Raw genomic sequence first — 15,203 nt, forward strand, 5'->3', positions numbered from 1 at the left:
TACAATACAATAAAGCGAGCGAGGTGGGGTTCTGTAGGTCCTACCTGTGCCCATCACAATAACGTCATACTCCGGGGACATTTCCTCCATCTTGACAGGTACTTTCTTGCTTGTCTTGGAGATATAGATGGTTGGACGAGAAGTAGAGAAACCGAGAGCTGAGGCTGCAGAAGCTTGGGGAAGATGTGGGTTGGGGAGAGGGAGGAAGAAGAGGTGAAGATGGGTAACTTAGCAAGTCAACATGGATGCCAGCAAAAAAAAAGTTAGCGCTAAGAGTGTTTAGTCTGGGTGCTATCGAAACGGCCAGCAGCCAAGAGGGCATCCATGAACCAGCCCCTGGACAAGAGGCCGTGAGAGGTGAAAATCGCTGCTGAAGGCGAGGATAGTACTCCGCACTGGTAATAAGCATGTCTTACTCTTGTTGGAGCCTGCGTGGCTTTTTGTTTTAGAGACATTAACTGTTCAATTAAATAGTAGTGTACATCATCAGCCACGGGTGATGGATTGTTATACATATGACTGTTATACATTTGAGGGTTGCAGGAAGGAGAGAGCAAGCATTGAATCAAGACCGTAAGATTCATGCAGAAACGGTGGGCTAGTTTCTAGACTTTGCTGCATCCGCCTTAATGTCCTCGACCGGCACTTCTGCAGGCATAGCATCCTCCTGTACCTCGGCGGTTTCTAGGAGATCGTCTTGCTCTGGTCGGTAGCCATTATTATACAGCTCACGAGCCTCCGACCAGGCATTCCACCGTTCTCTTAGGACATGCTTGATATTGTTCTGCGTAACGACGATCTGCAGTTTGATATCGCGTCAGCCATTGACCCAAACAGAAGTGATATATAAACTACATATAGATAGCGTAGAGTATAGGCAATGATCAGAAAGTAAATATCCCAGTAGAATCATACCGAGAGGGTTTAAGCAGTCCCAATCGTGACTCATATCGGCGAGTGAATGGGATTCATCATAAAGAATGCTTTGGCTGGGGGAAAAATAAAAAGGTTAAGGTGATATGCTTACCGTCTTGTCTCTTTCTCCAGCCTCGTACTCTCCGTATCCAGCCTTTAGTCTGTCTCTTTCATAATTGGATGTAGCAATCCGGTTACGCTCCTTTACACACACCCACCATAGACAGTGGAGGTCATCCCATGATTTCTGGCGCAATTCTTGAACAGTCCAGGAGCGGCCTGCAATGTGGCATTGGTCAGTACAAGTTGAGTATTAATGGATGGGAATCATCAAGAAGGGCCCGTACCATGCGCATGTTCCTGCTCTGGGGTGGGGAAAGCCTGTTTGTTTGGAAGAAAGAAGTCCCAGAGACCATGTTCCGGGTTGAGAACACGCGGTTCATGTCTTTCTGGGTTCTCTGGGACCGGTAATTTGAACTTTGACACCGACAATCGATGCTTAAGTCCGCTTCTATGAATTGCAGAGACGCCACGATTCTTGTTCCGATCTTGAAAGGAGGCAGAAGTTGAAAATTTGGACGACCGCGATACCGATATTATGGGGGAGTAGAGGGCAGGAGCCAGAAAGGGGGGAGGCAGCTCGGCCAGCGAGAGGCCTCCATGGCGAGCCAGGTGAGCAATTGAAACCTTTGGACGCATCTTGAAGCTGTTTGAAGCCGGTCGAAGGAGATTTTTCACTTCTTCGACTTCTTCTTGATGTTTGTTGGAGGAAGGGAAAAAAAAAGCTGAAGAGAAGAAAAACTCAACTTTCCTTAAGAAAAGTAAGTGTGTCACGTGATTTATCATGTGACTGGTCTTTTAACCACTTGATCCCTGCGGTTGAAGCGATAAGAAGGAAGAAGCCAAAGTTGTCGATGACCAGGAGAGAAGCAGATAAAGTGATGTGCTAGGAGAGAGGTAAAGGGAGCGGAAGGGGAGTAGTATGGGATAGATGTATTGACTGCTCCTGACCATGATGCCGGGCTGTTGGGCGATAGTATTCGATAGAAGCGGTCGAGGTGGTTATTTGGCTGTAGCAAGAGGCTACTTTGCAGCCACTCCTCGACACAGGCAAGCGGCCATCTCTTAGTCGAATAAGTGTAGAATTAGGCTGCATTGCCTAGCAGAGGGCCTGCTGCTACCTCCCACATGTTCTACAGCATCTTCGAGGTCTAGAGGCAACAAAAAGTTCCATATAAAATAAGCCGTCGAGTGACTGCTGGTTACCTTGGATGGCCCGTGCTTTGCTAACTAACTTATCGCGCCTCTTCCTGATGTGAGCGAAGGTTTGCTGGCAAAAGATGGACCAATTTTAACTGACACTCACACCCAAGCTTCCGGCAACGCAAGATTCACCTGAAACCTCCCGAAGAGACCGTCATTGCTATCGCGCTGTATTCTATATCCTTTCTTTCTTTAGCTGCACCCTTTAGCTACCGCATTACTCCTCCTACCGGCACACTTAAGTGGGCACAGAAGCTCCCTCCGCCAGCATGAATCGGCCAGGTAGGAAGATACTCCCTATACTCAAATGCTGTCCCATGTACAGTTACTCTGGGCCATGTCAAGACAGGTCTTACCTTTGATCTGGTCAAGCTGCTCGTGCGTTTGTCTCTGTGTCGGAATGGATACCTATATGAGATATATCCTGGTTCCAGAAGACGTCCGCCAGCTGTCACAGCTTATATGCCCTTGCTCGAACCCTTCATAAGAGTACGCATGGCTAATAGCTCTTCGTTTGCACTCTATAGGACCAGGCCAACAGCCTATCCGAGGCATGTCAGGCTTCCCGGCCCAACAACAATCACAGAACCGAACCGCAAACGCTGCCCTATTATCCGGCCGGTTACCAAATAGCCAGATGGGTGAGGATGACGGAATGATTACCTTTTGTATCGGAGATGGACTTTGGCTAATTCCAACCTCTCTTTATTACCCCGGATAGGCGGCACCTCTGCGAACTGGGGCTTTGGAGTACCAATGGGCAGCCAGCAAAGAACAGTGAATCCCATGGGCTCCTTTGCACAAAGTGTAGGCGGTTCACAGCCTGCTGCTCCCCTTGACCTCTCGTGAGTAGCGACGACTCTCTCGGCACTGTCTTTGTCCTCCTTTAAAAGACCTTTCTTCTGTTGTTTATTTTTGTTTGTTTCTTTTCTCCTTTCTTCTTCTCCTTCGTCTCTTATTTCTTCAGCAACGTTTGCCTTGCCAGCTTGATATCCCACCGTTGCTAGCATTGATACCCCCCTGGCTATGAGGGCAGATACCAAATCTGGCCATTCCGGCCGCCACTACAAGGCAAAGCCCGTGCTGACTCTTGACCTCGCGTCTCTCAGCGAATTCCCTTCCCTCTCTAGCGGCCCGCAGAACACCACACCAACCCCTGGACAGGCCATCTGGGGCAACACAGGCCAGCGTTCAATCCAGCAGAGTCTCGGGCAGAGACAAGCACAAGGTTCCGTCCCTCCTCAAGCTCCCTCACGAGAATCACAGCTTCAAGCCCAACAGGGGCAATCTCAGGGTCAAGCCCAGGGCCATGATGACCAGTTCCCCTCAACAACGCAGTTCGTCACCCAGCTTGATGATTTCCGTAACGGTGTCCAGGCCATGGGCCAGATGTCCGGCAGCAACCAGCCACAAGCCGGCAGTGTCGATGACTTCCCTCCTCTGAGCAAACAGTCTGAGCAAGGAGGGGCCATTGGCAACCATGCCGGGTCTATGGGGTTCACTGGCTTCTCTGCCCAGACGCGTTCGTCTCTTGGAAACCAGCAGGATTCCAGTAGAATCGCATCTCCTGCAGCTGCAGGCCCGTCTGGTAAGTGAGCATACACGTACACGATTTCAGCTTGGATATATGTTTATATGTTTGTTTTTCTTTTTTGGCTTGAAGGCACGCCAGGACCGCGGCTATCAGCTGGCCAGAACCAGAACGGGATAATTGGACAAGATCACGAGGTGAGTAGGTGACTATAAAACAAAACTATTTTGATACTCGTCCTTTCCTCTTCCAGACGCGTCCTATTGGCTGACCGCATCGCCAACCACCAAAACCAACAGGACAACGCTCAAGCCCAGGCTCAAGCTCAAGCTCAAGCATCCATGATGAGCCAACGCGGCATGGATCCGATGCAGCAGCCACAGCAGCAGCAGAACCCAGCCCAGATGCAGTCTTCTCGCCAGCAACAGCAGCCACCGCAGCCTTCACAGGCGCAGGCTGAGAACGAGGCGCATGATCCCTCACGAGCCGGCCAGACAGCCGAGCAAGCCTCGCTCTCGCAGATGAGCGAACACGATCGGTTCGGCCTAGCCGGGCTTCTACGCATGATCCATAGTGACAGCCCAGACGTTGCGAGCCTTGCTATCGGCCAAGATCTGATGAGCCTTGGACTGGATTTGAACCAGCAGGAGTAAGTATCCGCAGACGCCCTTTGATATGATACGCCAATTTACGCGCGATGGCCTGCTGACTCTGCATATATGCAAAAAAAAAGACCACTGCATCAAACATTTGCATCACCATTTATCTCATCTAATGTGTCCATTCCACTACGGCCAGACTTTACTCTGCCTGCATGCTACAATGTAGCCAATGTCCAGCCACTGCAAAACCGTATACCCAGCTTCAGCGATGAGACTCTGTTCTACATCTTCTACAGCATGCCTCGTGATATCATGCAAGAGCTAGTTGCAGAGGAGCTCATGGGCAGAAAGTGGCGTTACCACAAGATCGAACGCGCTTGGCTGACGCGCGATGACACTTATCCGAACCCCGTTGAGGTTGAGAGAGGTATCAGCGAGCGTGGCGTCTACCTGTGGTGGGATACTAATACCTGGAAGAAAGTCCGAGTAAGTATACATGGTCTCCAATGACACCGCATGTGTTTGCATCGGCTAATTGACGCATATAGCGTGAATTCATTCTTCGCTACGCCGATTTGGACAACCGTCTCGACCCAGGCAGAAACCTTGTCCGAGGAATGCCCTTCCCCCAAGCCACCTAAACCTCTCCGAGAGCCTACTGTGTACCGAGAGGGCTTACGACTGTGTATGATGACTCTGTTTTTTTCTTTTAATGCATGTTTGCCTGACCAGATAATTTTATTATCTGAGGATGCTTCGGCATCTCCTTAACAGGCAGGAAAGGGTCGTACTATAGGAACAAACTTCTGTAGATAGGCTTGAATGGACAACGTTATCAAAAAGAAAATAAGAAAGGGCTAGACCCTCCCCTCTATCCTCGGTATCGATAATCTATATACTGTACGTCTATGTATCTCTATGTATATCAATTGTTGTCCTTCTTTCTTTCTTCTATGGCCAAGTCCGCTACAGCTTCAGCTGTGTATCCATCGGCGTACTGGCCTTGTCATGCTCTCCCAAGACACACAGAGCACCCGTATCCGTCCTGCGAATATCGGCCCGAAGCAGCGCCAGCCGTTTGCCAGAATGCACGAGTTCGCAACTGATGGAAATCTCCGTTCCCTCCGGCGCGGGTCGTAGAAACGTCATGTTAAGCGACCGACTCACTCCACCGACGGAGAAATATCCTCCTAAGGCAAGCAGTAGAGTTGAAGTGCACACGTCAATCAGCGTTGTGGCACATCCGCCGTGCAAATTTCCAAGACCATTGCACATCTCCGGAGCTACGGTTGCAGTGTAGGTGACGCGGGCAGGGGGACCGGAAGTCGCTGATCCAAAGCGGACATGATTGCGGAATATGTCACAGCTATAACCCTGGGATGCGCGTTAGTATATCGAGAGGTGGGAACATCTTGAGTGCCATATGAGAACGGAGGGAAGCACATACTGTGTTTCTGGGGTTGAGGACGATGGCATCGTACACCTCTACGATGCGCTCTGTGAACTTGTCTGCCACCATTGTGTAGTATATGCGTACGGAGATGAATTGGGATCTTTTGGGATCTTTTTCTAGAAGAATATATACGTGAATGGAGGATGGAGCCAGCCCTCCAGGCAGCGACGAAAGCTGAGGGAAGCGGCTGATGCTATTCGTATAGACGGCGTCCAAGATAACTTAACTATGGAGAACGCAGCCGAGGTTAGATAGAGATAGGCTATTCTGAGACTACGCAGAGAGTATGCTGGGTTAGACTAGTTGAACACGGCCAGCAAACTGGCGAATGGCATATACCAAATACCGACGGCGCAAACAGGAGCATGCTCTTGAGAGTAGTTAAGTGTTAGTTAGCTACGCTATGCTTAGAGGATCTTGATGAAGCCAGGAGGAGCCCATGTGATAGTAGGCCTATTGATGGCAACACAAGGGCAGATCGCATGTAAACCAACAATGACACTGAAGACCACATTCGAGGCATCAATATGGGCTGGCCGTTCGGGACAAGAGAAGAAGAATAGCAAAGCTCGACGTCGTTCATTCTTTTCATCTTCGTTCAAATTTGAACAACACAGGACACGCAAAAAAGTCATATCACGTGACTAGCGCAAAGTTGAAAGTTGAAGACGAAGAACAGCTTCAACTTCAGCTTCAGCTTCAAACGAGCAGCAGAACAGACATTGATACCCTTCAAGAACGCCCTCACAGCACCACTTTGCAGCTGCAGACGACCCGAAGAACTCGCAGAATCCAAAAAGCAAGAGCCACGTTCGAGAAGTCGAGAACAATTACACACACCAGGGTCGCCAAACATGGCGAGCTCCGACGCCGCGCAGACCGACCCTCTACTCGCACTCAAACGAGCTCTGAGCTCCTCCTCCAGCGGCCCGGTGCTGACGAGCTCACCCGAACTATCGACGGAGCATGCAACAGACGACATCTCCAAGGCGACACACCTGTACCTGACACAGCCGATAGCACAGAGCATACCGCTCTCGACGCCGACGCGGTTCGTCTCGGCGGCCGCAAACCAGGCCATTGACCTACGAAGCATCTACTTTGCGTGGCTGAAGAAAGACGTGGCTATACCGGAGTACATTGCATCAGCGCAGGAAGTGAACGATGCGCTGGGCTCTGCGGGAAAAGTGCTGAATCTGGTGTTTGTGGAGAAAGTCGACTTGATCAGTTGGCTGGAGGGAGCGTCTGACGAGAGCGAGTACATCAAGCCGCTTGAAGGGAAAGAGGCGGGAGAAGCAGCAGGCGAAGCAGGCGGTGCTGCTGCTCCGGCTGGTCCTGCAGCTGTATCCGCGAAGGAGGCAGATGTAGCTGCGTCAAGCGTGCCGGCCAAAACAGCTGCTGGAGCCGTTGGAGCCGGACCTGCCACGAGCCGGACCGGCAAGACTGTTGATGCGCGGCTACAAGCTATATATAACGGCGAGCGCAAGCTAGGAGACAGAAACACGGTGCTACGAGGCATCAAGCCGACGGTAAGGCCAGCTCAGCTTTCTTTTTTTTTTTTTTTTCTGTTTCTTTAACTCCACTCCCAACTACCCAAAATGAAAAAACTTACCACTGACAAATATTTATTTGCCTTGAACTCTTACCAGGACTTCTCACATATTCGCAAGACAGCCGAGCTGTTCCTGGGCCGCAACAGGAGCCGAGCCGCCGTGTCGTCGAAGGGCGGCAAACCCACACCCACGCCGGGACCAGGCAGCATCCCGAAAAAGCCACTCGACCCAACAGCCACTCCCTCGGGGACATCCTCTGCCTCGTCTTCGTCCCGCCGGCCCAACCCGATCATCCTGGTGTCGCCATCCGCCTCCTCCCTACTACGCATGTCGAATATCAAGACCTTCCTGACAGAAGGCATCTACATCCCGCCCGACCACCCTTCGCTCGCCAAATCCACCAACTCCAACCTGCTGCACCTCTCGCGCGCACTACAGACGATACCCGACACTTCTCGGTCTGCCACGGCGCCTGCCGGTGCAGGCGTAACTGCCGGAGCCGCCAACACCCTCCGCAAGCCCACGCTGTTCATTCTGGTCGATAGCACCGCGGACTTCAAGCCGGATTACTGGAACCGCGTGGTAGCCGTGTTCACGACGGGCCAGACATGGCAGTTCAAGTCGTACAAGTGGTCGACGCCGCAGGAGCTGTTCAAGCATGCGACGGGCATTCACGTCGGCTGGCGAGGCGAGGAGCCGCCGCGGGAGGTGAAAGGGTGGGGGAGAGGGGTGCGCAGCTTCGCGATCGACCGGTGGGATGAGAAGAGCGCAAATGTCCCTGGGGGAGGGGCGAGATGGAGAGACCGTGGCGTGGTGGAGGGTATCTGGTCTGCGATTGAAGAGGGCATGAGGGCTCGAGGATGGCAGGCAGGCAAGTAAGTAAGTAGACAGACAGACAGACAGACAGTTGTTCTGATGGAGGTCGGGTTTAGCTATTTTGTATTCTTTTATAACGTTGTGTACCTGTTCTTGTTCGGTGGGTTTGGTTTTGTGCATGCATGTATGTGCCGTTACTTTTCCCATTATCTCGTCATCATTACTGTAGAAGCCCGTTCTGGCGTAGCTGCAGCATGTACGGAGTCCCTATAGCAGGATCTGATTATTATATACCGCATCCGACGCCTGGCGTGATGTCCACATGGCGAGCAGCAAAGGGGGGCCCCAGCCAGCCAACGAGAAGAAGCAAAAAAGGGGGTGTTGCAAGTGCCGAGTTTGCGAGCCATGAGGCCCAGGAAGAAGCAAAGAGAGCAGAACATGGGTTTCTTGTCTATTTTTCCTTTTTCTTTTTTTTTTTCTTCTTCTGCTATCGATCGTCGGCGATCGCAAGCCGAGGCTGGAAAAGTTAACCTTGGGGTGTTGCGAAAAGAAAAGAAAAAAGAGAGAAGACGTCCAGGGTAAGTGAAGCGTAAGAGTATTACGGTTACAGCCCAGCCCAGCGAGCCAGCCCGGTCAACCCCAGTCAACGCGGTGAGCCAGTAAGGTGGTGTGGACTTGGGCAAAGGAATGTAATTTTGAGCTGAGCTGGAGATGGGCTGAGATGAGATGAGATGAGCGAGCCGATGGAGTCGGGCGAGAGTTTGAAGAAGAATAGTGGATATGATACTCCGTAATATACGATTGTTTTATGTGGGATGGAACTAGAGCACAGGTAGATGACATGATGATGGGGTGATGCGATGCGATGCGATGGAAGGATGGATCAGATAGCCCGCCTTTTGCCGCGTGGGAGATGGAAGAGAAAACACACAAGTAGACAAGACAGTAGTAGGAAGGAGAAAGAGAAGTGGGAGCAAGAGAGGAAGAGAGGAAGAGAGGAACAGGAGGATGGTATTAGCCATTAACAGGAGTAAAGGGGGGGGGTGGGTGGAAAAAGTGGTAAGTAGATAGATAATAGATACGCCATCCGAATGCTTTCTTTAGTATGTCATCTCATGTAAGTAAGTAGGAAGGATATGTAAAAAAAAAAACGTGCAGAAGAAAGGGAGAGGGGAAGGGGGTATGTATGTATAGCAGACAAATGAAAAAAAAAAGAGAAAGAAGAAGGTGATATAACGACCAAATCGCTCAAGGGTCAGAAGTCTATGAAGAAGTTAAGAAGAAGGATATAATAAAAGGAATAAAAAAAAAAAAAAAGGAACAAGACGTGAGAAAGTGAGGAGACGAGGAGATTCGTGAAAGGTGGGGGGAGAGGCATACTTTTTTCAAGAGATGCGTTAAAGATAGAAAGGACATTTTTTGGTTGGTTGGTAGGATGGATGGATTGATAGTGCAAGTCGCTGTTTGTGCCGTCTAAAAAAAAAGGAGTTCCGCGCCGTGTCCGTGGTTGTACGTCAAGAAAGAAGAGAGAAGAAGAAGAAAAGAGGTGAGAAGGAACGAATCAGAGATCTATCGGGATCGGTGGGTCTATGATCGGGTACTTCTGCTCATGGACCGTTCGGGCAAGGGGGTAGGCGAGTATGATCGGCCGCTGGTGGTTGGGTTGAGGTCAAAGTCGTGCTCCTGGAGGACGGCAGCATATTTCGGATCACGAGCGAACTTCGGCACGGAGTCCTGGAATTCGATTAGATAAAGATGAAGTTATTGGGAGACAGGGGAGGGGGGGTTAACGGGATGGACCTACGGAGGACATGAGTTTGAAGACGGAGAGCTGGGCGGCTTCGAACAGCTGGACGACGTCGGTGAGGGACTTGACCATGGAGGCGTCGTCGCCGACCGCGCGGGTCATGCGACTGGCCAGGCTGTTGCGCAGAGCATGGTCGATGTTGAGCTCGCATGGCGAGCCTGGAGCCAGGAAGGCATTATACAGGCCTATCACTGTTAGTACAACACTTAAAAAAAGAAAGCAGTTAAAATAGTTAGAAAGACCTACCGTAAGCACTGGCGAGGGTCTCTCTGACGGTGTCCATCTTGGAAAAAGCGCCGGCCTTCTCGGCACGGCGGTAGTTTGCAGTAAAGTCCGAGACGTCGAGGTAGAAGGACATGTTCTCCTCACAGAGCGAGTAGCGCAGGAACTCTCGGAAGAGCAGCCGCAGGGCCGGGTCCTGGATGATGTGATGCAGTCTTGCGTTGTTGGAGTCTCTGGGAGCCACGGCCGTGGTGGGAGCCGAGGAGGTCGAGGGAGTAGATGAATTGGGCGGGCGTTCCCTGGCTATCCAGCCGCAGATCCGCTGGCCGTGCTCTGTGACGCCGTAGATGGCGTTCTTGGTGGGCTGGAAGAGCGTGGCCGACGGGTCGTGGGCCATGTACGACTTGTCCTCGAGGAAACAGGCTATCATGCCCTGGCGGACGAACAAGGAAGCGATCTCCATGGTCTCGCGGCGGTCGATGGTGGTGCAGCAGTCCATGAGCCATTCCATAGCCGCTTTGCCGGTAAAGGTGTTTTGGTATAGCTTGTCGCCTATCTTGCGCTCGCGGGCCATCTTGACGCCGACGACGCCGTTGGTGTAGTCTGAGAGGGAGTCTGAATCGGAGGAGGAAACGGAGGACTTGATGTTGGGCCCGTCCTGGCCGGCAAAGCGACGGAAGATGACTTCTATGGTCCCCTTGTCGTTTGAGATGGCGTCTGTGACACTGTCTCGCTCGAGGATGACGAGCTGCATGGTATTCCGGGGACTGTCGATGATGTCCATGATGTGGCGGGCGGTGATGCCGTTCCGCTGGCAGAAGCGGTGCAGGATGTTGATCCCCTTGGGAGTGAGCTGGTAGAGGGCGCCCTTGAGCGGGAACTGGGAGGAGAAGCGGCCGTCGACGGACTCGATGAAGCGAGCGTCGACGAAGCGCTGGCAGACGCTGCGGGCCATCTCCTTGGCCATGGAGAAAGTGGTGGTTGTGGTGGTGGTGACGATGCGGGAGGGATCCTTGGGGTCTGGCATGCGGTTGGACTGGGAGAACTTGAGGGAGCCGAGATTGTTGATGGCCTCCTCTGCGGTGAAGGTGTGTTCGAACTTGGAAAAGCGCACGCGGTGTGTCTCGAGCTTGAGACTGACCATCAGGGTCGAGAAGAGGTCCTTGAAGTCGCGGGTGAAGGGGCGCTCGTCGGTGGTCATCCGGAGCAGGCGAGAGGATGTCTGGTGCATCTTGGAGGCGGACTGGCTCCCGGCCATGGCTGCTGCTGGTGGCCTGTCGTCTGACTCCCAGCTGTCCGGGTCTCTAAAGGGATCTTCTTCTTCTTCTCTGGTCTGCTGTAGCTGTAGTTGTAGCTGCTGATGGTGGTGTTGGTGGTGGTGGTGCTGTTGGTGTTGGTGTTGGTGTTGTTGGTGGTTGTGGTTGTGGTTGTCGGCCGCGGCGGGTCTCCCCAGGCTAAAGGCAGACGAGGTCTTTTGGATGGCAATTGCAGCAAGCGAGCGCCGCGACGAGCGAGACGGATGGGCAAAGAAGGCCTTGCCGGTGGAGGACGAGGAGGAAGAAGAAGAAGAAGAAGAGGTAGAGGCTGACGGGTTGGAGTTCGAGGTGGAGGTCGAGGCCGCAGACGGGGATGAAGCCTTGCTGCCAGCGACCTGGGAGTTGCTGGAGTTTGTGCTGCAGGAGTTGGTGTTATTATGATGATGATTACTGCTACTGTTGAGGCTGCTGCTGGCGATGTGGTCTTCGAGCGGGATGTAGGGCCGGTGCTTGAGATGCTGGTGGAGGGAGTTTGATCTGTCGAGCGCAGGCCTGCTCATTGAAAGAGATGTTGCAGGAGACTATACAGCGGGCGAGGTAGGGCTAGAAGAAGAAGAAGAAGAAGAAGAAGAAGAAGCAAGGGGCCGGGGAGGGCAGGGCATGAAGGGATTATCAAAGAGAGAAGAAGAAGAAGAAAGAAGAAGAAGAAGAAGCGAGAGAAGGAGAGGAAGAGGCCAGGAGGAAGCGGAGATTGATGTTTAAGGACGAGGACGAAGAAGACGAAGAAGAAGAAGAAGAGAAGAAGAAGAAGAAGAAAAAGGCGAAACAACGTGGTGGAAACTCTCTTCTTTTTCTTTCCTGCGTCCCTTGAGCGCTACGACTAGACTACATACAAGAGGACGAACTAACTAAACTCACCCAGACAGGGCCTTACTTTTTAACCCTCAAACTTCGTCCTTTTCTTTTCTTTTCTTTTCTTTTCTTTTGCTCTTAAACTAAGGTCCAAGCTAGCTTACTTAGCTCTTAGTCTATTATCGTCAACCGTCATCATCACTCACCTCCCGCCGGCCTGCTGCTGGCCTCTTCTTCACCATCTTCATCATCATCATCATCTTCTTCTTCTGCTTCTTCAGCCAAGCCGGGTAAAACGACAGAGAGAGAGAAGGGGAAAAAAAAGGGGGAAAAAGCAAAGGCAGCGGTAAGATTACGTGACGATACGAGGGAGGCAGCCCCAGCGCGTGGGCGCCACGACATGACAGGGATTAGACCTCGGGCAGGTCAGTAAGGAAAAACGTGGCTGTAAGGACGTGACAGTATGTGACATGACAGTACGTGACAGTACCATATGCACCTGCCCTGGCGCAGCGGAGCTTCTCTTCTTCTCTTCTTCTCTTGCTCTCTCACTCCCTTTACTTACTCCCCTTACTCTTCGACTTCTTCTTCTCCTACTTCTTCTTCTTCTTACTGACTCTGTTACTTTAGTCTCTCTAGCACGCCGTCTAGTCTCTTCCTCCTCCTCCTCTGCCTCTCTTCTCAGCTACTACGACTCTGAAACTGGCTGAAACACGACCCGCCCGCTGCCCTCGACCGCCGAACCGTCCAGGGGGGCCTTGTCCCATCTCCATCCCCCATGCCGACGCCCATGCCCGTCCCTTGTCCATCGCCATGCCATGCCTTTCTCCTGCCATGCCGCCATGCTGTCTGTCCATGCCCATGCCCATGCCCATATCCATGTCCATGCTACGGTGTGATCGGTGCTCAAGACTCGACTTCATTCCACTTCTTCCACTTCTTCTAATTCTTCTACTTTACTTCTACTTCGTCTACTTTGTCTACTTCTACTTCTTCTACTTCTACTTCTACTTCTCTTGTGTTTACTTTCTTCTTCTCCTGACTCGCCCTTCTTCGTCTTTTCTTCTTCTTCTTCGCTGCTTCGGCCGCCTCCGCGCTCCGCCTGCTTAGTCAGAAAAGCGGAGACGGCCCTCTTTCTCCGCCGCAGGCACGTGGTCTCACCGCCTCAGCTTAGGTAAGTCGGCCACGTGGCATCAGGGGCTAGGCCGCATGCAGTTAGTCTGCTCGATGTGCGATGGGAAAAACTTCGATAGTCGATGGTCGATAGTCGATAGAGATGCAGACGATGGATGAAGGATGGAGATAGAACATATATAAAAGAGGGAATAAAGAAGTTAGCGAGTACGGGGTAGAGAGAGAGTCGCGTGGTCTTTTTTTTTCCTATCGCTCTTCTCTCTCTCTCTCTCTCTTTCTTCATCTCGTCAACAAACAAACAAAAGAAAAGAAAAGAAAACAAGACGAAGAAATGGAGCCCCTTCTTCTTTTTTTCGCCTCTTCTTTTCTATTTATATCCTCTCTCGCTCGCCATCACATCACATCAACAACAAATAATATTAAGGTAAAACTCGAATTGCTCTCTCCACGCCCTCATGCCATGTTGTTTTTTTTTTTTTTTTTTTTACCCATCCCGTCTCCCGCCTCGACTCGACTTGCCCGACCAGATGGACACCAAAAAAGCAAGGTTTAAGGGGGTTTCGACGAACAGATGTGAGTAACAATAATAAGTAAGTAATAATAAAATAAAATAGTAATAAAAAAAAGATGAAACAGCCTCCAATCTCTGCCCTACCCCCTCCGCCCCCTTGCTTGACACTACTGGAGCATTCCTTTTTTTTTTTTTTTTTTTTTTTTTTTTTTTTTTTGGTCCTTACTTGCTTCTCAACTTCCCACGTGGCGAGGGAGGGCGGGAAGGGGAGCTCGTCGTTTCGGAAGTTAATGACCGGGGGGGAGGGCAAGACTTTTAAGACCTTTTTAAGATGAGAAGGGCATTCCATACGGAAGCCCCCTTTTAAAAGTTGACTACTCCTCCTAGTAGTAAGATAATTACTTAGTTAGCATCTACTCTTGACGGGCTGCATGTCAAAAAAAACTATGACATGTCGGTCGGCGTCTTTCGGAGGTAAGGAGGCGGATGGTCCGGACATAAGGCCGTATGCACAACAGTAAAATAGAGAGAGAGAGAGAGAGAGAGAGAGCGGCGGACGGTGGAAGGAGATCTGTCCGGCCGCCAGAGTCAGGTCGCCGACCAGAAGGGGCCCGTCGAGGGAAGTCTATCTCACCGCTAGCCTTAGCCTCTTTCCTACCTTCATCATATTATTATTATGACTTTACTTACTCTCCCACTAGCCAGCCCAGCCTCAAAGTGAGTCCCGTCCTCTCGTCGGATTCTGTTCGGAACTGGGTCGGCGCGGTGGCCCTGCAGGCATCAAATACAGACTTCCATTACTAGTTGTTTGTTTACATCTCCGTACTGTACATACATACATACATACATGCGTTCGTACGTAACAACAAACGACATGACAACACTAAGGCCAACAGCTGTTAATATCAGACTTAGTCTCGTCTCGGCAAGCCCCGTCCCAGTCGACGCCCAGCATTACACTTCATGTATGGACTTATTATTATATATCCATCGCATATATAGACTTACAGCATACAGCACACTACTGGCGTCAAGGCTCACTCGCCAACGGCCCTACCCAAGGCATGCATGCTCGACCACATGGTACCCTGGTCCGCCTGCCTGCCCTTGTTTCTCCCTCCTGCAGTCTTGGGCCCCTTCTTGGTATTCTTCAGGCGTCTCCATGGGTTGGTAATCAGGTCAGATTCTTCGCCCTCCCAAGACTTCGCGGCGCCTTGGCTGCGCTGCTCGGTCATCATCATCTAATCCTTCCAAGACCGCAAAGAAGAAAACATCACGCCAGGACGCG

The 15,203-nt window shown here is 51.4% G+C and overlaps 5 protein-coding genes across 5 annotated transcripts; 3 read left to right on the forward strand and 2 right to left on the reverse strand.

Annotated features, from left to right (window-relative positions):
- Positions 1–1,009: 1,009 nt before the first annotated feature.
- On the reverse strand, positions 1,010–1,761 carry ARB_01405 (uncharacterized protein; the record flags this gene model as incomplete). Its single annotated transcript, XM_003012400.1, has 2 exons — positions 1,010–1,194; positions 1,263–1,761. The coding sequence occupies 2 exons, from the start codon at positions 1,759–1,761 to the stop codon at positions 1,010–1,012; spliced, it is 684 nt and encodes a 227-aa protein (XP_003012446.1).
- A 1,173-nt stretch (positions 1,762–2,934) lies between these two features.
- Positions 2,935–4,952, forward strand: ARB_01406 (uncharacterized protein; the record flags this gene model as incomplete). The annotated part of the gene is made up of 6 exons (XM_003012401.1): positions 2,935–3,023; positions 3,186–3,766; positions 3,797–3,906; positions 4,009–4,358; positions 4,443–4,797; positions 4,860–4,952. The coding sequence occupies 6 exons, from the start codon at positions 2,935–2,937 to the stop codon at positions 4,950–4,952; spliced, it is 1,578 nt and encodes a 525-aa protein (XP_003012447.1).
- Positions 4,953–6,618: 1,666 nt separating this feature from the next.
- ARB_01407 (uncharacterized protein) lies at positions 6,619–8,663 on the forward strand (the record flags this gene model as incomplete). The annotated part of the gene is made up of 3 exons (XM_003012402.1): positions 6,619–7,293; positions 7,414–8,192; positions 8,387–8,663. 3 exons carry the CDS (start codon positions 6,619–6,621, stop codon positions 8,661–8,663), a joined length of 1,731 nt encoding a protein of 576 aa, XP_003012448.1.
- Positions 8,664–9,720: 1,057 nt separating this feature from the next.
- Positions 9,721–12,672, reverse strand: ARB_01408 (uncharacterized protein; the record flags this gene model as incomplete). The annotated part of the gene is made up of 6 exons (XM_003012403.1): positions 9,721–9,867; positions 9,938–10,131; positions 10,187–11,955; positions 12,006–12,284; positions 12,353–12,407; positions 12,477–12,672. 6 exons carry the CDS (start codon positions 12,670–12,672, stop codon positions 9,721–9,723), a joined length of 2,640 nt encoding a protein of 879 aa, XP_003012449.1.
- A 68-nt stretch (positions 12,673–12,740) lies between these two features.
- Positions 12,741–12,980, forward strand: ARB_01409 (uncharacterized protein; the record flags this gene model as incomplete). Its single annotated transcript, XM_003012404.1, has 1 exon — positions 12,741–12,980. One exon carries the CDS (start codon positions 12,741–12,743, stop codon positions 12,978–12,980), a length of 240 nt encoding a protein of 79 aa, XP_003012450.1.
- Positions 12,981–15,203: the final 2,223 nt, after the last annotated feature.

The sequence above is a fragment of the Trichophyton benhamiae genome, assembly GCF_000151125.1.
Source record: "Trichophyton benhamiae CBS 112371 chromosome Unknown Abenha-G-c-208f01.r1, whole genome shotgun sequence".
NCBI lineage: Eukaryota > Fungi > Ascomycota > Eurotiomycetes > Onygenales > Arthrodermataceae > Trichophyton > Trichophyton benhamiae.